Genomic DNA, 24671 nt, shown 5'->3' on the forward strand with positions numbered 1-24671 from the left:
TGGCAGCTTGTAGTCATTGCACCTCCAGACCAAAATCTGAAAAGATGGAGCCACCCAAAGCAGCACTCGGCAGTCAGTGTCATTTTTAATAATACCACCACTTCAAACCTAACACAGAGCACAAACAAACCTTATTATCACTAGCTCTTAATGTGCGGTTTAAAATAAAAGGAACAATATATATACAAAAAGCTAAGTTTAAAAAGTTCATATCAAGCCTTTTATTTGGTATACAGATATTCATAGATTTATACAGTATATATAGATATATGTATATATGTAACACATGTGCCACCGCAAAGTCACAGACAAACTTATTTCTACTAAGAAAAGAAAAAATATATAATGTGCTTAATTTCAAAAGGAGTGCCGTGAAGCGCTTTAATGAAAGATGATCAAAACCGGAATGATGAGGTAACTGCCAGGCAGGAAAACAATCACTTATAATGGTAGAGTAATAATAATAACAATCTACTGAAACAAATGGATCAAAGAGGCAACCGAGAAAATATAGTGGCAGCATGGACCCTTAGTGTCAAACTAGAGAAAAAATATTTAAGTCTATAACATACATACACACAGAGTATGCATACAGACAACAGGCATTAACATACAAACAGGAAGTAGAGTCAGTCACTGAGAGCAAAAACTCTCCCATGTCGTTACTCAATACACAACAGCAACTCAGGCATGCTCCAAGACAGCTAAAAATCTCTCTCTCTCTCTAACAAACATACACACACATACTAAACACACACTCTCTCTCACTCAGACACACAGTTATGTACCACAGCCCGGCATTACAGGGCTGACCGAACAACGCTTGCACAGTCGTGGTGCATGCACGTGTACACACACACACCACAGCAGTATAGTAGTCAGGCGTGGTGAAAAGAACGGGCCTGAATTAATGTGAACAGACAGTAAAATGAAGAGGGACTCTGATGAAAGTCAGATAAAATGTCAGGGAGAAGGGATGAAGATTGAAAGGTTATCAAACGAACAGATCGTGCTCCACAGAAACACAAGGAAGTGGTGTGTGTGAGTGTGTGTAAGCACGTACATGTGTATCAATACATCAGGAGCAGGTAGTGCTGAACGTGTTTAACAGACAATAAGAGCATGTGGCTCCCTCGTGTGGTCACTCCGAGTCTCTCTGGACCTCCGAGGCGTCCGCCCGACAAATAGGACACGTCCTGTTGGCCTGAGGACGGGAGAGGAAACAGAAAGATCTGGTTAGGGTTTCAAAGGCAGTCACATCTTCAGGCAGCCTATCAATCACACAGAACTGACAATTCTGAAGCTGCATATTTGGACAGTAATTCATATCTTTGTTAGATTTGTTTCAATCTGTAAACACTATAACTCGATTTAGACTAAGGCTTTGGGCGATGCTGCCATGCCTCTAAATCATAAGACTGTATTGTGGTTAATGCAAGAACTTGGTGTTCGAGAGCCTTTTTTTTTGCATTTTCTGTGGGAAATAAAATGTTGGAGTATGTGTACAGCTCCTCAGATGTTCCAGTCTTTGGGTTTGCTGTGGTGCACTGACTGTTCTGTGCTGGATGTACATGTAGACACAAGCCTCCTGCTTCTTTCTGTTATCAAACAGATGTCTTGAGGCGGGAGATTCTCACTACACTTCTATAATTAAGAGGTGCCAGAGTGGGTCTATAAAAGCAGCATCAGCAGAGCGCTTACAGCTAGGGGTGTCACGGTAACGGATACTTCTGTACAAAGTCGATGCCAAAATTCTGGATTTTTGATAGCACCAAAAGTACGGAGACTAATGGCAAGTGTACTTACCCTCAGCCACTTGTCGACACACTTCCCGTGGAATTCGTGGCTGCAGGGCAGGACTCGTAGCAGTTGGCGGGACTCGAAATCACTCATGCACACCACACACCTGCAACACAACAGGTATCAGCATGTGAACAACACAAGAGAGATGCTGTTCAAGACCCTCAACGCTGTAATTACTGATACACTCCATGTGTTTTCTCACACATCTACTCTCACGCACAATTAGGGAAACCTGGAATTGCTTTTGGATGTTCACCAATATGTTTACCAAACCTTTGAATGCATTTCTTACAATGGCTAACCCAAACAAACGGAATGTATATATTTGTTGTATATGCCTTAATTTGACAATCTTTTAAAAACCTAGTTGCGCTTTTATAACTAGCCATTTAGAATTTTGCAATTATGTTTTCACTGGATTATCGATAATGAATGACAGCTAGTTGAAAACGCTGCAGCCAGCGTCTTGACCAAAACATGGAAACTGTATCATGACCTCTCTGTTGAAGACACTGCAAATACTGCATCTTTTAAAATTGACTTGTTTATAAAGCTTTTAATGACCTGACTCCGTAACGTTTCGGCCCGATCACTAAAGGCCTTTCCTGATGTTCCTTATGTGTCCCATAAAAGTATCCGTGAGAGAGCTTTCTGTTTTATTGTTCGTATACTGTGGAGCCCACTTCCTCCAGATATCAGAATGGTGAGCTCTTTTGGTATTTCTAAAAATTAATCCGTCTCTTTCTTTGCTATGGCTTTTAATGTAATACTTTGTTTAATACATTTAATTGCTGTTTTTACATGTTTGTATCCCCGGCTATTAGATTTATTAATTGATTATTGTAACATTAACACTAGCAAAATATTATGTATTGTTGTTTTCTTTTAAAAAAGGTGCTTTATAAGGAAACCATTTTAAGTTGAGTTAAAGAAGTTTTAGGCTTTCTGTTGCTGGAAAAGCAAAAATATGTCTCTGCAAACAACTTCACACACTGATTAACATTAGCATCTGTCAGGTTCCTGAGGTTCCTAATTCACCGTACCAACCAGTGATGAGCTGGTGTCTGCAGAATGACGGCACTCACAGTGTTTGTTCTGACTGATGGTTGTTTGGATTGAACCGATAGGAAGGAAGCTGTTCGATGTCTCCCTTAGTCAGTCCTCGGAGTTTAGCCTCTCCCAGACGCTCAGCGAGGTTCAGGAGGGCCTGTGAGGGGAAATAAAACCATCAGTAACAATATGAGAATCAGAGTCTGTATCCGGCAAACACACAGACAAGAGAATAAAGAAAGAAAATAAAGACGCACCTCGTAATTTTCCACTTCTCCATCGTCAACATCCAGCTCTAGACTGATTGCAGGACCTGTGGGCTGGACTGGCAGCATTGAACTGCAGAGGGGAAGATTTACGTTCAATTTATCTAAGAAGCAACTACATTGTGCGATCGTAGCTAACTTTCTTTTACCACAGGCATATTCAAGTTAAATAGCTAACAAGCCGCCCTGTTGTAGTCAAACCTTTCATGCAATATATCTCTTGCTCTAACCTTTTACGTTTTCTTTCGAGGTTAAACTTATGTCTAAATAAGTAAGACCTCTCAAAAATCCCTCATCTTGAAGAATATGTCCAATATCCTTTTCAATGTACTCTTATTCTGTAGTTTAAATTAAATAAATGGTTCTCTTCTTAATACCAGGAAATATATCATTCTTAGTGATTTAAAATGGCCGTCTCTTGCATTCTCCAGGTATAACTCATCCAAAGGGCAGGTATCATATAGGTCAAATGTATCCTGATGATTACAAAGGAGGTGTGGGGTTGGTTGGGGGGGGATTCTTATTTCTACTATGTTTGCAGTAATATTAGAGACCCATATTGAAAATAATAAATATCAGGTCATCTACTGTGTGATTAATAAAAAGTTGAAACTTTTCTTATCTTAGTAGGTTAATGGCCTGATCTACTTACAGGAAGTAAGGCAGGAGGCTGGGGTGGTAAGGCGAAGGTGGCAGTGGCTGTTGCGAACGGTACCGTCGCCCCGGGAGACGCCGAGGAATAAAGTTTGGATAGGACTAGAGGAAATGGACAAAGAACATACGGGAACAAATCAGTCACATATAACTTCCTCTAAAGGAAAACTCATTTGTTGAAATATTCGTATTGCTCACCACTCCGAAGAACTCCTGTGGCAGGGGGTCATGGGAGAGGAAGTGAAGCTGGGTGGAGTGTGGCGTGAGGGCGGGGTGGGTGGCAGGGGGGTAGTGGAGGCCCGCACCCAGAGACAGATGTTCTCCGAGCAGCTCCACGTCATTCTCTATCCTCTGTAACGGCTGCGAGGGTGGAGAAGAACAGGAGAACAGACACATGTTACTATTGTAAATAATCACAGCAACAGAAGCAATAAGGAACATTTCAAACACTAGAACAGAGAAACGTGAAGTAGAAGGCGAGGTGGAGGAAGAGAAGAGATCCAATCCTGTTCATGAGTGCTTAGGATACAGGCTAGAGAAATATTATCAAACTGTACAAATATTTTATATAATAAACAATCATTGGAATTGATTAATCAAACTTTTGTACTTCATTATCTACTTCACTTCTGGCATTTATTTAATTTAATTTTTCAACGTCCTTTTTTAATTAGCAGTAAATATTCATCAATATCAAAACCACACAGAATTACCACTCTGTACTTTTTAGAGATTCAAAGAATAAAAAAAAGTATATATATTCAATTGATCAGATGACAATCAAATCTTGTCGATCAGACTTTAATTAAAGTCCACAAAAGCTGCATCAGATAGCCAATCACATTTTAAAAAACAAGCATGAAATAATTGCTACTCACAGATCGGGCCTGCTGTGTCGGATACGGTCCAAATTGTCCCGGCTGGGGCAGGTGAGGAGGGTGGTGGGAAAGGTGTGCTTGGGGGTGGGTGAGGTGAGGAGGGGGGAGCAGGAAGGCCGGGTCACTGGACAGCAGTGAAGGGAACGGGTAGGGCATGGGTATGTGCTGCACAGAACAAGTCTGAAGGACCTGGCAGGGAAAAAGAAACATTTAATTTAGGATGCTGCAAACTGTATTTTCAAAACTCATCAGTAACAGAAAAGTCAAACACACTCACAGGAGGAGGGACGCTGCAGACGGGATAGTGCTGTCCACTGAAGACCACCGAGCATGCTGGGATCTGCTGAGGGGCGGAGCGAGGCGGCAGGCCCGGTGGTCCCGGAGGAGACACAGGATACGATACAGGAACTGAACCCTAAACATGAACAACAGAGGGTAAGAGGCAAGTCTACAAAGTGTGTGATTTTAAGGTGAGCAGCTGGGGACAGAAGGTGATGGTCCACATTGTCGCAAAATAAAGCAAAATAACAGAGCAATGACTTTCTGTGTTGTATCTGGTGTGAATATGAATGGTTGTGAACTTGGTTGAGTTATTATCCAAGCTTCAATAGCATTGTTGGGGTTCCCCAAGGCTCGATTCTGGGCCCCATCCTTTTTCTACTGTACATACTGCCCCTAGGTTCAATTCTCACAAAACACAACATCCCCTTCCACTGCTACGCCGATGATGTACAGATCTATCTGCCACTCAATTCAAATGACAACTCATTACAGCTATTGATGAACTGCTTAGCAGAGATCAAATCCTGGCTGAGACAAAATGTCCTCAACCTCAATGAGAGCAAGACTGAGGTTATCTTTTTTGGACCCCAACCTCCAGCCTTCCAGGTTGATATTCTGGGCTCCTTCAAAAATAATATCCTCCCCTCTGTCACGAACCTTGGAGTGATCTTCAATAGCGCTTTTAAATTCGATAAGCAGGTCAGCAGCGTAGTTAAAACCTGCTTTTTTAAAATACGACTATTGGCCAAGACCAAGTCGTTTTTATCTTTTAAAGACCTGGAAAGGGTTATTAACGCCTTTGTTACCTCGAGATTGGACTACTGCAACACTCTGTACGTGGGTATGGACCAGGTATCAATTAAACGCCTGCAGCTAGTGCAGAACGCAGCTGCACGTCTACTCACTGGCCACTGGCAGACACCCTATTCGTTTTTAAGAGTGCGCTTAAGACCTTCCTTTTTGATAAAGCTTATAGTTAGGGCTGATTAGATTCAGCCCCTAGTTTTGCTGATATAGGCTTAGTTTGTCGGGGGACATCTTACTTCTTCCTTCTCTCTGTCTATACCTGTGTACTCTCATGTTCCGATTAACCCAGCTTCCCCAAATGTCTTTCTTTTTGGTGTCTATATACGCCGGGATCCGGAGTCATGGATGATCCTGCGCTCCTCTGTCCTGGATCGCGAGCCCTGGATCTTGAGTCGTGGCTGTGGTCCTGGATCATAGGTCCTGGATGGATATCCTCGTGGATTCATCTTCCTATTATACACACATGCATTTCCAAAGATTTGGACTACCTATGTTGCAAATGTATTATTTTTTCAATTTACACACGGCATCTATTGCACGTCTGTCCGTCCTGGGAGAGGGATCCCTCCTCTGTTGCTCTCCCTGAGGTTTCTCCCATTTTTCCCTTTAAACTGTGGGTTTTCTCCGGAAGTTTTTCCTTGTACGATGTGAGGGTCTAAGGACAGAGGGTCTGAGGACAGAGGGTCTGAGGACAGAGGGTCTAAGGACAGAGGGTCTGAGGACAGAGGGTGTCGTATTGTCATACTGATATTCAGTACACACTGTGAAGACCACTGAGACAAATGTAACATTTGTGATATTGGGCTATATAAATAAACATTGATTGATTGAAAAAGCGTGACCACATCACCCCAATTCTGGCTTCCAATTCGGTTCAGAATTGATTTTGAACTCCTTTTATTTGTTTTTAAAGCACTAAATGGGCTGGCTCCGGCCTATACAGCTGAACTCCTCCAGCGCTACACCCCAGCCAGAGCTTTGAGGTCTGCTGACCAGCTCCATGTGAGGTCGGCCCAGACCCTAGGGTTTTTTTTAATCTACTCTTAAAACACACTTCAGAGTGGAGCACGACTCCTGACTTTTCCCTGTGTTTTCTATATATCTGTTGTAATTTATTGTCTTTTATTATGAATGTAGTAATGTGTTTTTAAGTGATTGTAGTATTTATTACATGTACAGCACTTTGGCCCGACCAAAAATCGCTTTTAAAATATGGTTATAAATAAACTTAAATTTTTGATTTGTTGAAGTCTCCGTTTGAATTTTAAACATTTTTCATTTACAATTGATTGATTTCCTTGTGAAAAGACAGGAAATTAAATAACTACTTTCAGGATCAAACTGACCACAGTAAAAAAGAAAAAGTAATTCTCTATGCATTCTGACAACTACAAATTGTAATACACCCATTAGCAACTGGTTTTAATTTTTAAATTGCATTGCTTTAAAAAAAAGTGTCACACTGCCAGTCATATGTTATTTAGACAAGTCTATTGGAATCATTTCAGTCTGTTCTCGGGTTTTTTCTGTTTCACCCCAACAACAAGGCCACATAACCCCATAAAGTCACCTGCTCATGGAGGTCCAGCACCATACTGCTCTGCTGGGATGGGTGTGGGTGGGGGTGTGGGTGGGGGTGTGGGTGCTGTGGATGGGCTGCAGGGTGCAGCATCCTGGGAGACAGGTTGGGAGACTGGTGGAGGGGCCTGGGGGACGGATTTGGGGGATGGTGACCTGGGCGCTCGTCCAGCCCGGGCCCCAGCCCTCGGGGAGGTTGCTGGCTGTAGGGGGGGTAGCCCTGGGGGGCCTGGTGACGGTAGTTCTCATCCTGGTGGCCTGGCGACAAGCCGTGGTGGGAGTGCAGGTGGTGGTGGTGATGGTGGTGTGGGTTGGGGTGGTGATGGTGGTGGTGGTGGTTGCTGTTGTTGTAGTGGTGGTGGTTGTTGTGGTGGTGGTGGTGGGTCGGGCGGTCTCTCCGGCCACGCTGGCGTCTTATTGGAGGGCTGCGGGGGGAGGAAGAGCAGCAAACGTTAGCCACAGGAGCATCGGTAGTACTAGCATGATGATGATGTTTTGATATATTTAAGCGTTTGTTTTTGTGTTAGCTCAGGCTGGTTTAAGACCAATGCAGGACTGATGGATTATTTATTTTCTTTATCAATTAATCTAACAATTATTTTTTGATGAATCAGTTAAAGGTGGGGTAGGTAAGTTTGAGAAACCGGCTCGAGATACACTTTTTGTTATATTCCATGGAATGCTCTTAACATCCCGATGGCAATGAATATCTTAAGTGCTTTGACAAAAAATCCATACAAAAATGTCATCTGTGGAAGCCGTAGTACTGTAAAAAGCACCACCAATCATTTTAGCCGGCCCGGCTAAAGTAACTGGATGGCCTACCTGCCTGTCAGCCTTCCATCTGTGCACAAACTTATCTCGTGCCCTCATTGGTCATGTGCGCGTTCGTGTGTGTTGGAGGAGGGGCTCTGTAAGGAAGTGGCAGATTTTTTCCGGCTGTGTATTTTCAAATTCTAGCGCACTCGAGCCGGTTTCTCAAATTACCTACCCCACCTTTAATCATGTGTGCTATAAAACGGCAGACAATTGTGGGATACCTGTGAGCCCAATCATTAAATATCGTTTTTTGTGCAACCAATATTCCACAATCCAAATATATTCAAAAAAATGATTTGAAAACATTACCTCCTGTGGACCGGTCCTTTTAACACAACTATTGCTTTTGATTAAACTAAATAAACAGCCATTTCTACAACTGATTATTTCTTCTATATGTCAATTATTTCAATAAACAGAAAAGCTACATATATAAACAAATACACTATGGATCTTGTCATTACTTTTGACCTTTTACTAGCTTCAAATAATTAATAAAGATAATGGCAATATGTTTCTGTGTCACACACACACACACACATTTACCTTCGTCTGTTGCGGACAGGCGTGTGGCATCTCTCTGGCATGTAGTGGGGGTGTGGTCTGCGGCTGGGGGGAAGCTCCCAGGGACGAATGGGGGAGGAAGGAGTGGAGGGAGGGGCGGAGTTTAGATCCAACATGGTCTGCTGGGAGAGACGCTGCCTCTTCGGGCTTGGGCTGTCTTCCATCTGCACAAAGAGTTAAATGAGGGGGGGGTTAGGGCGATGGTTGGTCAGGAAAATAAAGAGAAGGACTAAAAAGGAAAGAATGAATAATGAAAGAATGGATAATAAAAGCAAACAATGACAAACAAATCCTATTCAAACCAGGAGCAAAGCAGAGCCGTGCTCATGTTTCAGACTTACTTTATCCCGATCCTCACTGCACACATTATCTGGATGAAAATGAAGCAATCCTCCTGCAGGCCACAAACGGGGGGAAAAGGATTAGATAAGATAGGGCGGAGGATAATATCCACATCACAAGAAACATGGACATACGCTTGCTAACCCAACAGAAACATAACAACAACACTGGTTGCCTTTTATTGTGTACCCACTGCATCCTTATGAAGCCTGGCTGGTGTCTCAACAGTTTTACAACACTTCAAAATCAACAAGTGATAGCAAAGAAAGTAAATTCCACCCTTTGGCTTGACTAACAAGATTTACAGATCTCCTTCCTCAGCAAGGGTCTCTCTTCTAAACCAGCTTTTGAATGTCCTGCTTTCAACAAGCAGACAAAGGATGAATCCTTCCCTGGAAGACACAACACTGAGCAAATTGTTCCCTCTGATCTAAAGGAGAGTCGGAGCAGACTCACAGAAACAGAGCAGAGCATCTGATGCATGCACACCACAGCAAATGCCTGGTATTGGTTCACATATTTGGCAATCAACCTGTTTCTGATTCTGATGTTGTTGGTTTGTCACTGTTTGAATGCATGTAATGACTTTCGTCTCCAGTTATCAGATTACCTTCACCGTCACTTTTTTCTAAGTTACTGTTAAGGAAAATAGTTAATCCACAATAGTTAAGTCATTTGTAAAGCAATAACTGAATCTGTTGGATTGTTTCAGCTTTCAAATGTGAATATTGTTGCATTATTCTCTTATATACACTAGTGCTGTAGCGACGCGTCGACTTCAAAATATCGTCGACGACATATTTCCGCGTTGACTCGTCGCTACACACACGTGGGTCACCCAAAGCAACAAGCAGTTCGCAATCGCACTTCAAACACAATGGAGACTGAAACGGCTACCACCTCCTCCTCACAGGATTGCGCACGAAGCCCCCAAACGAAAACATCTCGCCCTAGGTCTTCAAAAGCATGGGAATATTTTAAAGTTAGTCCAAAACGCAAAGATATTTATATATTTATATCTCACTGAGACTGCTGCATAGCCTAGCAGAAGCAGCAGCTAGCTGTGGTGGCTACCATTAGCAGCTAGCATTTGCTCTCCGATTTTACATAAAATGGAATTATGGATTATAATGCAATCATTTTTTTATACATAGACGTTAAAAACCTATGGATTAACCGATTCAGCCGCGTTTTTTCTCATTTTATTGCCATTGAACACGTCTTTTGATCAGATTACGGTGGTGAGACGATCTCCCGAGAAACTCTGTGAAGGTACGTGTTGTGATGACTGTATTTGCTTCCCCTGTCGCGAGTCCGGATCACTCAGTGATGATACTATATACATCTACATAATCTGTGGAGTCTCAGCTTTAATCGGATATATTGTATGTGCAGCTACGATAAGTAATAAGGGTACTTTTATCTTGAGTTCTGTGCCAATGTCCGTTAGCATTTTTCGCTCAGGGGTCATTTAGATGCTTCTTATGAGACTTGTGTTTTGTTTTGGTAAACATGGTTTGTATCGTCAATTAGCTGAGATTATTACCGTTAATCTGGTATAACATATTAATAGGTTCTTAAATATTAAGATCCCCTAAGACACAGTATCGTGAAAAAAAAATTGTTTACATTACGTTTTTTTTACATTACGTTTTTTATGAATTGAACAACAGAAAAATAATCGTTAGATTAGTCGACTAATCGATCAAATAATCGCCCGATTAATCGTTTTCAAAATAATCGTTTCCCCCCAGCACTAATATACACCCTTATACATTGAATATCATTTGGGTTTTGAAGTGTTGGTTGATAACACCAGATATTTGAAGAGCACCTTGTGATCTGAGAATTTGTGAAATGCTTTATTTCTACAGGTTTCCGACATTCACTTGATAGATTCATAAAAAAATAATCAAAAAGTTGATTGATAATGAAATATTTTCATTAACTGGAGTGACTGTAGAGCACTCCCTTTGGAAACAAACCATCATTAGAAAGACCAATTTCAAGTATTTGTGTTGACATGCATTTGTGTCCGTAATTGAGAGAGTGAACAATTATTAGCTCAGCAAAAACATCTCAGTACCATCATTCTGTTTCCTGTTTTTAGTGGACAAGAGATACAGATCTCTAAAAAGAGCAACAGAACAGACTCTTCAATGACAGGAGATTATTCTGTGTAAAAAGAACTAATGCGATAGACACAATCTCAGAAAAACACAATGCTCTCCCAGCTGTTTATCTGACAGACCACATGTGCAATCTGGATGCAGCAAGTGCTCACAGACATTTCAGCAGCTTAAGAAGGATGTCCTTGAACTCGGCTGGCGAGAGTTTCCTCTAAGCAGTCCCCCAAAAACCTTTAATCACAAAAAGAGGGGAGGGGAAAAAACTCTCTTCCACTCATCCCTTTATATGTATTCTTCTATGCCTCCCTCATACAAACAGCCCTTACTGTCTACCCAGAAGAAAAGCAGATCTAAAGGCTACCCCCCCCACCCCTTTCTTGTCTTTGCGACACCACTCCAGTGCCATGTGAAGCCTGCAGATAGTGACAGCTCAAAGTCGCCCTGCTAGTGGCTGTGGAGAAAAGCAGTGAGTTAACCGACTAGCTGACAGTAGGGCCAACACGCTGGCTTACATCTTTATTTATCCACCTTGCCTCTTTCTACAGACCTCATACCGTTCTGAGCCTCAGCCAGAAAACTAGGTCTGTTAATGCTGATACACCCCGGGGGCGATAGGAGAGGGTGAGCCAGACTGGACGGGTGCTGTTGGCGAGCAGATACAACCTTGTTTCCTCCGAGCACGGCTGCTGGGGAAGACTGACACCAATTATTTTACGATTGACAAGCAAGGCAGAAAGCCGGATGGTGAACTTAAGAGCATCAGCTGGAATCAAGTCGTACATTTTGCTCACGTTCTTAAAACAAAGCCCTAAAGCAGTGTTTCAGAAAGACAAGACAAAAAAGAGAGAGTTATTGTGCACAGCACTGTTTTGCATTTTCACATACATATTATACACACACAGACTCAGAAGGGAGTGTGCAGCTGTAAAGAGGAAGGCAGACCACACAGCTGGGAGTTGTGCCGTTTAAGTCATTCACACAAACCCCTCTGTAGTCTCTCAATTTGGGAAGCATGTGTTTTTGTGAGTCCCCTCTGAGCCGGTTATTTTGGCAACAGTGCTAGCATTACGACAGAGACCCATTAAAAGCCAGCTTTCATTCATTCACAGCACTTATTTTGCTTTTCAGGGAATCCAATCTGGTATTACTGAAGGTTTCTCCAATTACTTTTCCAATACTCAGTGCTGGAAACCTGCTGAACACTAAACAGGCTGGTGTCAATTCAATAAAAGGAGGCAGGGGTGCAGCTTCTGAATTTCCCCACTAGCAGCTTCATTTGATTCTCATTTGTCTCCTTTTTTCCACAAAAGGTTTTAGGTTGATGTTTTATTGTCTTTTTATTGAGTTTGGGTTGGCAGAAGAACTTTTGACGTTGTATGCATTAAAAGCCTACTTAACAGTGTAAATGATACTGGGGAAATCAAATAAGATTTACTTCATAAAGTGAATGAACCAACATCATGCCAACACACTGGTTTTTTTTTGTTTTTTTTTCATTCCTCAGTTTCTTTGTGTTTGGAAACACCTTCTCTATCTTTACTCTATCCTGAAACATTAGATAAGAAACATGTTTGACTACTTTAGGACAATATAGAGCTTTGCACAGGCTTAAATTGAAGTTGAATGAAATAGAGGCTTATGGATGAAAGGGTCGATGGGGAAATACAAGGAAGCTTGTACTATGCCAGGCTGCATTGCAGCAGTAAGCAATCTCAAACCAAAAGATACAAATGCTAGATAAAGGCATTTCATTTTCAAACTATTTCAAGGCTCCAAACTGTTCTTTTAAATCAGACTCCTCTCATGCATATTGTAGGATGTGTGGAGTCTGAAGCAGAGTGTGTAGGATGTCTAAACCACCAGGCGAATTCAGGCCTCTGATCTGATGATGAAGTGAAAACATATCAAACTAGCCAGCAATATTACAGTTTGAACGCACTGAAAATATCAGATTTGTTTTAATTTCATTATTATAGAATATATCTCAACACATCGTTGTACTTCGAATAAAAGAGTATTATTTTATTGAGCTACTTAAATGATTGTCTAATGTTTCTCTCCTCATGCCTTGACTACATCCACAGGAGTAACATAATATGACCGGGCAGGGCCCTCAGCACCTGCCTGGACTAACAAAGGAAAATTCTGCAGTGTTAAATTCCTACTGATGGCGTGTAGAATTTGCACCATGCAATGACCTACACTACATACATTTATTTAAATGACATTTATATTCTAAAGTGCATTTTCTATTTTCGTCATGTTTAATGTAGTGTCTTCTATCCCTCCACTCATTCATTAAAAATACAATCATTCAACAGAACATTTATATTCTAAAGCGACTTTGGAAGAGGTTTAACTATGTGGATGCAACCCAAAAACCGCAGGTACTATGCAAGTACTTACACATGCAGAACTGCTTCCAGCGATGAATACTTGTAAGACAAAGTTAGTAGACATGGCTTGCCCTATTTACCCGAGTAAATGCTATTTAAACCTCTGAAGTAGAGACACCACCCGATATGACATATAGCTGGCCTTTCAAGCAACAGCTGGCCGTGAAAGCACCAAGCCTTTTAGTTAAATATCTCAAAGCCTGTTAAGCTGCTAGTGGTCTGCCTTCAACCCTCAGGGGGTGTATCCTGTGTGTGTAATGGTGCATCTAGCCCGGCTGCAGGCCCTGTTTTTACTGGAGCTCGCTTACCGGCTCCGGGGTGTCTGTGGGCTCCGTGTGCAGAGTGGCGTTGCGCCCCCGCGGACAGGTAGCTCCCCTGCGCGTGCTGCTGCTGCTGGCTCTCCGGATAGCTCCGACCACCGTGGTGCGGCGCCCAGCCGGGGTTGCTCTGCGGCGGGTAGTTCACCCCTACTCCGCTGGCGTTCATCATGCTCCCGTTTCCCACCGCGTTTCCACTGCCAACGTTACCGTTCATACCGAAATGATAGAAGCCAGACCGAGACCGCGAGCGAGTCCTCGGGGGGTCCATGGCTGGGGAGGGCGGCGCTGGATGGACGTGATGAAGCGGAGAGATGGACGTCCAGAGACGGGCAGGAGCCTCCCTCTTCACACCGCTCTACGCGTCTCTCTATCCGCCTAGTTACCTCTGATGACCACTGGCTACTGCGAGTGTTTTCTGAGGCATTTAAAGCTGTTGTTCGGGTCTAATGAGTGGAGATACCTGAAGGTTCAGGGAAGCACAGCCCTCATATGTCGCAGCAATCTGTGCGGGTCAACTGAAGGGAAACCGCTTATTTATTTATTACTATCGATTATAAATGTACACAAGTATAGAAAAATATTGTACTTATATTAGGATTCGGTATAACAAAGCAGTTATAAAAAATAGCATTGTCTCTAAGATAGTTATGTGGTTTTAGCAGAACACCAGCTGAACGAGTCTCAGGTTCTCTATGGTCTTTTCTCAGCAAAATACCCAAGAAAATAAAGTATGTTATGGCATTAGTCGCACGCAGTTGAGTCCTACACGAGTGAGCCCATTGCCGACACATATAATAACATGCAGCTGAAGTTAATATAGCTTGCCCTGTGCCTCCAAAAGCTTGTCAAGTTTAATACTTAAATCCCCCAACACAAGCAAAGATGGCTAGCAGACGTGCGCTAGCAAACTAAAGGAAACCAGCTGCCCCGATAGCTGGCAGCTAAACAAAGTTATTAGCATAGATTTGCACATAAATTCCAACTAAATTTCCACGGGTATCCTACGGTAAGCATTAACGTTACACCCCTTTGCGTTGGTTAACTATGCCTGCTCGTTCATTAGCATAATTTCGATTTTCCAGTTAGCCAAGGCTAACAGGAAGCGGGGTCTAGTGGGGAAAACAAATCCAACAGTGTCGACATTACAAGCTAGCTAACGTCGCATTGGGTCGCTGTTAGGATAGTCCGTGCACAATGCTAATAGCGGATTATCTCGGACCACATGAGAAAACAAATAGCTACCTTATCCGTCAAGTAGCGAGGACAATATTTGTCCAATTTAAATCCCCTCTCGCAGTCGCTATCGAGTGTTTTCTCTGGTCAGCGGGGAGTATGTGAAGATCAATCAATGGGAGTTTCACATCTCTGTCAAGGCCACACTAATCGATCACAGATTAACATGGCGCTCCACACAGGCCTGATCCACGAGGTGCTTGTCAGTAAATAACACAAACAAACAGGTGTGGAAACGTTCAAAGTCGCTCAACACCTGTAAGATAAAAATGTGTTTGATTATCAGCAGATAACGTCCATTTTAAGTAGCAGCTTGTTATCAAACTTGACTACTTTGGTCTGGCAAACCCAGGGCAGCTGCTCAGTTCATTAATAATTCAGCAGCTTCATACCAGAAATACTATAAGACAACGCTTTGAAAGCCACTGGCTTCATACGGCTTTTCAGGTAGACGATCTCTTCATATGTTGTTGCATACAAGCCTTCTCCGATGAAGCATATACAAATAAACCCCCATCGTTATGGCATCGTTATGCGTTATGGCACGTTATGGCTGTACATATCAGACGTCATTGATTGATTGATTGATTGAAAAGTTTATTAACAGCTTGTATATTGGGTACAGTACAGTACAGCTCAAAACATACAATTGTTAAGGGGATGCAGACCAGAGAAAGACTTTCGTCTTGTTTACATCAGGGTCCCCCATTTCCAATCATCATATCATTTAAGACATATTTGACATACAGATGGCTTATTTACAATTTACATACAGGTGGTTTTTTACATACAGATTGCTTATTTACAATTTTCATTTTAGATTTCGTTCTAATACATCCTAACCGGACATTTAAGACATACCAAGTCGACAGATAGACATTTAGTAACAGAGTCTAAAATGCAAGTATATACATAGATGGGGGGGGGGAAGCTGTCCATTGAACGACAGGTTGAGATTTGTACCATTACCGGGGCCAGTTTTGCAATGCTCTCCCCCGAAGGTGCTCTTTAAGAGAGGTTTTGAAGGTAAGTATAGTTTTCCTCACACAATAATCCTCTATTTTTTAAACAAATACTATGGAAATCCATATTTATTGTCCTGGTATTTTCCATATAACTATCACTCTTTATAAATACCAATCACAGTTGTATTCCTTTGACCTGATTTCAAATATTTTAATGACTGAAATGATATATCAAAAAAACTAGTATGATAACATATAAGCCCCTACCACATGATATGAGCAAAAGAAAGCAGGCATAGCATGTAAACATACATAAATTACAAAATACCGTGTGTTGAAATCTATCTTTACACAACATGTGGCCCAGCTAGTATAAAGAAGTAGCAGATGAACTTGCAAAACAAGGCTCAAGTAAAATATTACATTCATACTAGCTAAACTGAAGACAAGCACCTTTAATTTGTTTTATTTGACAATAAATACATGAAAGAAAATTACAATGTTTTTTTTTTCAGTTTCAGGAGTAACTCCTTGAGAAACATTTAAACAAAATATCAAAAGAATCCCACTTTATCTACGTCTGTGGCGTACTCTTTGTTTTGGAGAAAGAAGGTTTTCAGCACCAATATCTGTGTCAGCATGAGGATATACATCCCCCCGTTGTATCCCTCCTCTCTTCTTCCACCTCTCTGTCTCTCTGCTCTTCTTGCTCCTTCCTCCTTCCTCATCCCTCCTCTTTTTTTGTGGAGATGGTTTGGTCTGCTTGAGACTGTGGAGTGCAGCCCCGAAAGGGTTCACAGGGCAAACTTCTCGGTCAAAGTTCCTCCCAGATGTCACCAGTAGTCCTCCTTCTCGTCTGATTTGAGCCTCTCTCCTGAGCTTCTTCACCTCCCGTCTCTCCCTGCGCCTCTCTGGCCACTTCTTACTCCCGCTCGCCCGGCCACATGCCTCCTGCCTCCCCCCCCCCTGGACCGGCTGATTCTCCTCACTGCTTTTGCCTGTTGCTTCAGACGACGGCCTCTGGTCTGAGAGGGGCAGGGGTCCCGCGCTCAAAAGCCCTGAAAACAAGGCAATGACAAAGTTGAAGAACAAGTGAAAAGATGATGTTCTTTGCCTCCCAACAAATATATATTATTTTGTATAAATGATAGGTTAAATGTAATTCAAGAGGATTTGCTTACCAAGACAAACTCACAGCAAATTATGAATTGGCTCTTCAGCTCGTTGTGTTTGTTTAACAAAACGTACTCACTGCTCTCACTAAAGCTGCAGCAGAAATGGAACCAAATGGCAGCTAAACAGCCAGGAATTCAGTGTCTGATGTTTGTATAGCTAAAACATACACTTTCTAATACATCAGTCCTGCAGTCAATTCTATTTGTATCAAAGTTATCATAATGAAACGTAATCTGTTGATTCAACAGTATAATCAATTTGCATATATACATTTATATAAAGTTAAATGATCACAGATAAACATGTAAGGGATAATGTGCAGCGACGCACTAGATCTAGATCCCTCCGCTTCGTGTCGGGCTCCTGATCAGCCTGTTGGTGTTCTTTTCCCCATAATGACCAAGTCGCTGCACATTATCCCGCTTATTACACGGCCACATTCTCAACAAAGTAACGACATGACTCCCAATATTAATTGAAATGCTTTTATGGATTTAGAAAATGATTTTATTGATTTAAAAAATAGTCCGTTGTTACTGTTTGAACTAACGTAGCAACGGCAGGAAATGCTTCGATAGCGTTTTTGAGGAGCTTTTTGATTACAGATTTGAAAACATCGTTGCTTGCTTTAAAAGTAGCACAATTCATGATGTCAAACCTTGGGAAGTATCTAGATATCCCTGCCCTAATGCCAAAGTAACTGGCAACTGAATATGTGTCGCCGTTTGATGTCTATGTCTGGACCGCTGCGTAAAAAGGAGGGTTTCTGCCCCGTTACTTCTCCGCTGTTTTCTTGTCGCTCTTGTCTTGTCAGTTAGAAAAGCAAACTCCATGCAGTTTGCTTTTCGGCCAAACTGTATACAGTTAAATCGAAAGGACTTGTTTGTGCAGATGTGAGAGTCCTTAACAACGGTCAATAAATCCTTGACAGCGGTCTGTCTGTTCTGGATTAACAACGTGTCACATGTTCTGAATTGACCAATCAGAATCGAGTATTCAACTAAGCCATGTAATAAACACAATTATATGTGATTGTTGACATTATTGAATGTATAACAATTATTTTGTTACCTTTGGCTCTTTTCTGCTTCCTGGTATGAAGTTGGAGGACATCCTTCATGGTGTCATAGTGGCAAACATAGGGCAGGGAAGGGAAAGTCCCACTGATCATCCTCCTTTTAGCGCATTCCTGATTACAAAGAGTAGAGTAAATACAAGTACAGTAAAGTCCAAGACAAAAAACATACGAAAACAGAGAGAAAGAACAGAATGAACAGGAAGGCAGGGATACCATTTTAAAGCAGGCAAGAAGGAACGGATAGGTGGTAAAAGTAAGAACATTATTATTTGAATTGGCCACTCACATAGCCATAATGTCCCCTCATGGAGCAGTTGTAACAGAAAGCGGGGCATTTCTTATGTTTGAGGGTGTGAACTGTCCATGGCCTGACAGGAAGCTCTAACCGGATCTGGAAGAAAAGCAAATAAAAGAACATTGTTAAAAGTGGAAAAAAGACATTAGTTGATTTAACAATAAACACCCAAGCATTCAAGTCCTATAGTTTCAACAGCCTAATAAAAGCATGAAGATGATGGTCCTCCCTGTTTAAGTTATTTATCATTCTTATTTAAAGTAGTGTAATGCATCTTGTTTTAGTATAGAAGGCTAGATGAAGAAAAACATGCATTGAAGTATAAACTTCCACTCACTGTCAGGTGGTTTTGTCTCCATGTATCAGGGCAGACCTTGGGAAACCAAGAAAACAAGAGAGAAAATTACACTTTTGAGGAAGAATACAGAAAGATGCATTTTGCAGCCGAGGATCTGCAGAGGTCAAATAACACTTCGTAAAAGAGGCCCACACACACCTGAGGCTACAGATTATCAACACACGATAGGCAAATCCTTTCAAAGTTTCCTTCAACACAGAAACTCACCAACCAAGCCTTCTGCAGGTTTCAACAAGATACATTTAAGACATTTTCAAACCACATCGAATTACATTGAATACCCGTTTGTATTGCGACTCATTTCATCAATACACATTTCCCTTAATACAGGCATAAATTAAAATAAGTTCTAGCACATCAATTATTCCTATGTTTTCAGAAAATGTAATTAAGACTTCTAAGAACCGGTAGAGACCCTGACTAATACCTCATTCACACCAACGCAACTCCGGTTCAAGCTCCGTGCTAGAGCTTTTCAGGTTCAGAACCGGTTCTTCGGTTTAGCTCCGGCTCTTTTCACACCGCCCAGAGTCCGTCATCGTTTGCGTCATGACGTAACCGTTTGCGTGAATTAGGTATAACAGATTTACAGGAGCCAGACCGGTGGGCTAACGGACAAACTCACATCAGAGAGGTGACCCGACGTCCCACAGCGCTGGCAGTGTTGGTTCCACAGCGGGGGCCTTTCACAGCGCCTGAGGCCATGGGAAGGGAGTCCACAGCTGGGGCAGGGGCGGCCAGGACAGTCCCTCTGGGTGTGGCCCTGGATCCCACAAAGGATACAGGTGGGACATTTCTGCTGACACAAAGACAAAAATAAATATGGGTTTTAGGATCTTTTCAGTCAACAGGTGACCATGGAATTGCATCAACAAGTGCAATGTATGGCAGTTTATAAGAAAAAGAAACATTAAAGACTGGATGAACTAGTTGGTTTGAGCAGATATCATCAGAAACATACAGGGAAATATTAATTATATTAATATAAAACATCCATGATTTGATATGCATTTCTAAATTTGACAGCATCATTTGGTTGAAGGGCACAGCAATATTTTCAACATTTGAGCAGACCCTGCAGGGTAAGTGGTAGGATATCAGCTGAACTCCAACTCTTAACGACGGTATGAATGTTTATAATGCGTACATAAATAAAAAAGGGTGGAAGAGTGTGTTTCCTTACCCTGTGGTAGTAGCAGCTTTTGGCAAGGTGTCCCGTCCTGTTGCAGATGTTACAGGTCAGAGCACGACCAGCTCCAAAATATCGACTGGGCAGAGACTGACCCGCCCCACACTTGATAATGTGAGAGGACAAAAACATAACAGATCATGTTTAAAAAAGCAGTCTTGTAGGATCAAAATTCTGATTTCAAATGCAATATTACACCAGACAGGCAAACAGAAAAAATGTATGTCCTTCTTTCGCCACAGATTTCTATATTAACACTAAGAATGTATTCCTCAGAGATTATATTCACAGTTCATTAATTCTTAACAATTAATATAATTAAAACAGTGAAAAGTTGCATTTTAATATCCCAAGTTACCTTGTCTCTCTCTGACACAGCCCAGGTATCCTTCACTGATTTCACAGTGTGATCTATGAGCGAAAAATGAGCAAGAAGAACATCAACTTTTGTAGACCTAACTGTATTCCACAATTATTTATATTTAAATTCAAGCCGTTGCAAATGCTATTGAAATAGGACAATGGACAGCATCACAATATTAACACAGCGTGAGATCAAGTATCCTAACCTTCATCTCCAGAGTCATCCTGAGGGCTGTTGCAGTAGCTCAGGTTGAGATGGATGCTTGAGTCTCCCACCTGCTCCTCTCCTCCCAGCATCATCCACTCCTCGATGGGCTGATCACTGTCCTTCTCCTCCTCCTCCTCCTCCTCCTCTTCCTCCTCCAGTACATTTAAACTGGAAGCAGGACTCTGGTTTCTGGGCTTGAGGGTCCGTCCAGAGGTGATGTTGAAGAGGATGAGGGGGGGAGAGCTCTCCCTGCTGATCCGTGCAGCTTGTTTACGGCTACTGTGTTGTTTCTGGCGACTGAACTTCATCTGTTGTTCTCCATCTGAACTATTGGAGTCCTCAATAAAGAAAAAGTCGTCTTTGCTGTCTTTACCACCATTATCTCCATTTCCCTGGCTGTAGTCCATAGTGCAACAACCTCAAAACAGCAGCTGAACAGCACCACCCACGGGCGGCTCTCTGCACTGCTACAAACAGCGGTGGATAAAGGCTCATTTACCACTTCCTTTTCTTAAAAAACGAATTAGCACTTGGGATAGTCCAACTTAGTGGTTGTGTTTCTTTACTACTAAGACATGTAATGGTGATTTCAGATTGTAATCATTCTAAATACACCGACACGTGGGTTAACATCAGACTAACCGGCGCTTTGCTAAAGTGAGCTAACATTAGCTCTGTAGTAGCCCAGGCAGCTAATGTAGCTAAGTTAGCGTTCAGAACCAAGTGAAATAAAATCTATAATGGCACTTCAAATGGCGCTTACCGTTTCAATACCTAACACGTCACTTTCGAGTTCAAACAATTGAACATATGGATATTTCTCTCCATAAAAATGAAAGGGTTGTGACTTGCATTCTTGTTTACAATGTTTTGAAGCACTTTACCGGCGTTTCCGGAATGTAAAATATGGGACAACCAAAACTGCCTACAGCGTTAGAAAAAAAATGGAGATTGACAAGTTCCCTCGTATGTAATATGTAATTGTTGTCTCCATTTATCAGAAAGTACTTATTCATTTACGGAAATTATTATTTATAGACAAAACTGTTATATATCACTAAGTTGATGATGGCAGCTTGTTAAACAGTCGGCAAGCTATAATGTATTTGTCAGATATGTGGCGTGTTTCATACTTTACATGTAGGCTATGCCTTCTTCTTAGTTACAGTTGACCACTAACGCTAAATGTTTATTTTTTTACAGCAGTTTTAAGGTGAATCGATAACTGTTAGACTGGTGGACCAAAAGACAAACAAACTCAAACTACTGTTAAGTCCTGATCACGAGAACTGACTGTAGTTCATCACTACAAAAATCTAAAAGATAATGGAGCGCGTGCACCCTTGCGTGTGTACCCAATCAAAGGCTCGTGCAGCTTTCCACCGCTCAGGTGCTGAAGGCACAGAGTCCTTGCGCACCACAGACGAAAAACCACCGGAACAAACTTCTTATCTCAGATTTCTTTTCAAATGAGTGGGAAATGTCGTCCTCGAAAACAAATACACTTTAGTCCGAACAGCTTGTAGAAGTTAGGACTACAGTCAGTCTGTGATGGACGCGCGCTTTGGACAGGTGCCCCTCAACATTACGCACAGTGAGTAACCATTTTTTTACAATTTTAAGTTGCAATGCTGTGTAGCCATACCTTTTGATCGGTGTTCCTCCGAACCGTACCGGTGCTCAGGGCTCGGCGGGGTGAACCAGCTCGGCGGAGTGTTCATTAACGGCCGCCCGCTGCCGCACGCGGTGAGACAGCGGATCGTGGAGCTCGCTCTGCAGGGCGTGCGTCCCTGTGAGATCTCCCGCCGCCTGCGCGTCAGCCACGGCTGTGTCAGCAAAATACTGGCCAGGTAAATACTTTGTGGTCAATAATATAGCCTTTTCAACATTGTATTAGCTAATAGGCTATAAATAGTTATTTGTATTGAAGCAGATTGTGTGTGCCCTTAATGATGATAACCTATATTTATTTAACAATGCAATGTACACACCACTTAAATCTACATCATTTCGAAATGTTTCGTAATATGTTGAAACTGTATTTCATTTTTATTTGCATGCCTTATGTGTGCCTATCCTCACATTTTAATTAAATTCAATATGTATATGTTTTTCAATGATTTTTCATAAAGATGCATCTCAAGACTATCCATCTGTACTTTGAGCATACTGATTTCCTGTGCTTTATCTCACTTTATTTCAAATAGAAAAGTATAGACATATAAGTCACATCAGCGCCTGTATTTATGAAACTTTTTTCTCAGGCAAAATGTTTTCCCTGCTGACAGCTCATTATTGTGAGTTTAGGTACAATGAGACAGGCAGCATTAGACCAGGACTGATTGGAGGCTCTAAGCCCAAAGTGGCCACTCCCTGCGTTGTGCAAATGATCGTGCGTCTGAAACACACCAACCCTAGCATGTTCGCCTGGGAGATCCGAGACAAGCTGCTGCTGGAGCGAGTGTGCGACCATGACAGCGTGCCCAGCATCAGCTCCATCAACAGGTAACAGAAGACCTTATGTGTGCTTGACTACGCAGATCATCAGAACAAGTGTTGAGTGAAGTCCCTCTGTCTTTACAGGATCATCAGAAACAAAGTCAACTCGGAGTCTTGTGAAGTTGGTAAGTCATTTGTGTCTTAGTCATCTTTTTTCTCTTGGCCTAACTTGTGCATCTCTGATGTGTCCTGATGATGACCTCTGACCCTGCAGTGTCATCAGCTTCATCTGTTTCCACGGGAACCGCCTATTCCTCTGAGTCCACCTATTCCATCAGTGGGATTCTGGGAATCAGGAAGTGCAGCAAACACAAAGAAGGTAACAGCAGTGGTGTACAAGTACATTTACTTTTGAGGTATTTTCATTTTAGAGGAAAATGTTGTTCATTTTACTCAACTAACTTTTTATCATAACTTTTGTCTGATGTTATGTTGCAGATTTACAAAATAAAAATATTGAAGCTTTTTATTTTCTAAATTAACATAATGAACAGATTTAAAATGACTTGTAACCTGGTTACTTAAACTTTTAAGTATATTTTGATGGCAATATTTTTTCTTTTACTTGTTACAGAGTATTTCTATACTGTTCTTTTTTCTTCTTTTACTAAATAACAAGATCAGTGTAGGTTTCCTCTTCTAACTCTGGTGATACGTTTATTTCTTTTTGCTTAATAGGCCTCTTTCACATAAGATGTTACCATGCCACTGTAAAAGAAGCACAAGTGTAGATGGATGTTTTTGCAGAGCAGACACAGACATTGCTTCCAGACCACACAATGATGAGTAAAGCCGGTGTAAACATTACTCTGACTGAAACAACCTCCGCAGCAGGAGATCCACCCCCCTCCCCAGGCTTCTGTCCTCTCAGCCAGCAGGCTCTCTGCTCCCCCCCCCCCACCTCCACCTCTCATTACAAGCCCGCTTACTCCTCCACTCCTCCATCACTTCAACCATTAGAATAGGAGATGACATAGATATACATGCATACTAAGAGATAGGAACACAGACATGCATGTCATTTTTCAATTCACTAATTAGAACAAGTGACAATTGCATTGAAGATAAATTAAAGTGATCCTGGACAGAAACTGGTTTGTTTCCAAGGAGGTGACGCCCCCTGCGGCGTTTACCACAAGCAGCCACGATCCTGTAATGATGCCTGGGGATGGTCCGACCCCTGCCTCACGTTTTACCCCGGCCTGCCAGCTAACCGTAGTCCAGACCACTTAGGTGAGTTTGCATCAAAATATGATGACTTCTGTCTGATATGAGTTCAGTTTGAATGTGTTCTGTCTTCTCTTTTAGGGCCTCCGTGTCCTTACAGCTGATCAGGGCAGCTCAGACGGAAGTCATTCCTCCACAAATAGGATGATTTCAAAACTGAATTTACTTAAAATGTAATTGTAAGATTACAAA

At 41.9% G+C, this 24671-nt stretch overlaps 3 protein-coding genes across 6 annotated transcripts; 1 reads left to right on the forward strand and 2 right to left on the reverse strand.

The window, feature by feature from the left end:
- Positions 1-201: 201 nt before the first annotated feature.
- On the reverse strand, positions 202-15242 carry LOC117555916 (E3 ubiquitin-protein ligase RNF38-like). Of its 3 annotated transcripts, XM_034230979.1 has the most exons (13): positions 15131-15219; positions 13877-14403; positions 9043-9095; positions 8684-8865; positions 7311-7743; positions 4929-5066; positions 4652-4840; positions 3972-4133; positions 3772-3875; positions 3111-3192; positions 2889-3010; positions 1807-1906; positions 202-1204 (listed from the first exon to the last, which is right to left on the reverse strand). In XM_034230979.1, the coding sequence occupies exons 2-13, from the start codon at positions 14154-14156 to the stop codon at positions 1142-1144; spliced, it is 1908 nt and encodes a 635-aa protein (XP_034086870.1). In that variant the 5' UTR covers positions 14157-14403; positions 15131-15219; the 3' UTR covers positions 202-1141. The 3 variants fall into 3 exon arrangements, with proteins under 3 accessions (XP_034086870.1, XP_034086868.1, XP_034086871.1); XM_034230977.1 differs by having other exon boundaries at positions 13877-15242; XM_034230980.1 differs by lacking the exon at positions 13877-14403.
- Positions 15243-16276: 1034 nt separating this feature from the next.
- On the reverse strand, positions 16277-21636 carry LOC117555790 (zinc finger CCHC domain-containing protein 7-like). Of its 2 annotated transcripts, none has more exons than XM_034230760.1 (8): positions 20752-21636; positions 20541-20593; positions 20177-20287; positions 19619-19792; positions 18973-19008; positions 18627-18731; positions 18334-18451; positions 16277-17144 (listed from the first exon to the last, which is right to left on the reverse strand). In XM_034230760.1, the coding sequence occupies exons 1-8, from the start codon at positions 21158-21160 to the stop codon at positions 16657-16659; spliced, it is 1494 nt and encodes a 497-aa protein (XP_034086651.1). In that variant the 5' UTR covers positions 21161-21636; the 3' UTR covers positions 16277-16656. The 2 variants fall into 2 exon arrangements, with proteins under 2 accessions (XP_034086651.1, XP_034086652.1); XM_034230761.1 differs by having other exon boundaries at positions 16657-17144; positions 19619-19789; positions 20752-21160.
- A 273-nt stretch (positions 21637-21909) lies between these two features.
- Positions 21910-24396, forward strand: LOC117555949 (paired box protein Pax-5-like). Its single transcript, XM_034231033.1, has 6 exons — positions 21910-22347; positions 22438-22603; positions 23061-23258; positions 23337-23377; positions 23467-23571; positions 24341-24396. Exons 1-6 carry the CDS (start codon positions 22305-22307, stop codon positions 24364-24366), a joined length of 579 nt encoding a protein of 192 aa, XP_034086924.1. The 5' UTR covers positions 21910-22304; the 3' UTR covers positions 24367-24396.
- Positions 24397-24671: the final 275 nt, after the last annotated feature.

This window comes from Gymnodraco acuticeps, unplaced genomic scaffold, assembly GCF_902827175.1.
Source record: "Gymnodraco acuticeps unplaced genomic scaffold, fGymAcu1.1, whole genome shotgun sequence".
NCBI classification, from domain to species: Eukaryota; Metazoa; Chordata; class Actinopteri; order Perciformes; family Bathydraconidae; genus Gymnodraco; species Gymnodraco acuticeps.

Excerpts from the sequence above, each read along its gene's own strand:
- LOC117555916 (XM_034230977.1), bottom strand. The coding sequence starts at position 14,156 with ATGGACCCCCCGAGGACTCGCTCGCGGTCTCGGTCTGGCTTCTATCAT. Across the intron at positions 9,096-13,876 it reads CCACAGACACCCCGGAGCCG|GAGGATTGCTTCATTTTCAT; the intron begins GTAAGCGAGCTC and ends TGTGGCCTGCAG. Across the intron at positions 1,907-2,888 it reads CATCAGTCAGAACAAACACT|GTGTGTGGTGTGCATGAGTG; the intron begins GTGAGTGCCGTC and ends GTTGTGTTGCAG.
- LOC117555790 (XM_034230760.1), bottom strand. The coding sequence starts at position 21,160 with ATGGACTACAGCCAGGGAAATGGAGATAATGGTGGTAAAGACAGCAAA. Across the intron at positions 18,452-18,626 it reads TGAGGGGACATTATGGCTAT|GAATGCGCTAAAAGGAGGAT; the intron begins GTGAGTGGCCAA and ends CTTTGTAATCAG. Across the intron at positions 17,145-18,333 it reads GAAGCAGAAAAGAGCCAAAG|GGCTTTTGAGCGCGGGACCC; the intron begins GTAACAAAATAA and ends CCTTGTTTTCAG.
- LOC117555949 (XM_034231033.1), top strand. The coding sequence starts at position 22,305 with ATGGACGCGCGCTTTGGACAGGTGCCCCTCAACATTACGCACA. Across the intron at positions 22,348-22,437 it reads GCCCCTCAACATTACGCACA|GGCTCGGCGGGGTGAACCAG; the intron begins GTGAGTAACCAT and ends ACCGGTGCTCAG. Across the intron at positions 23,259-23,336 it reads AGCATCAGCTCCATCAACAG|GATCATCAGAAACAAAGTCA; the intron begins GTAACAGAAGAC and ends CTGTCTTTACAG.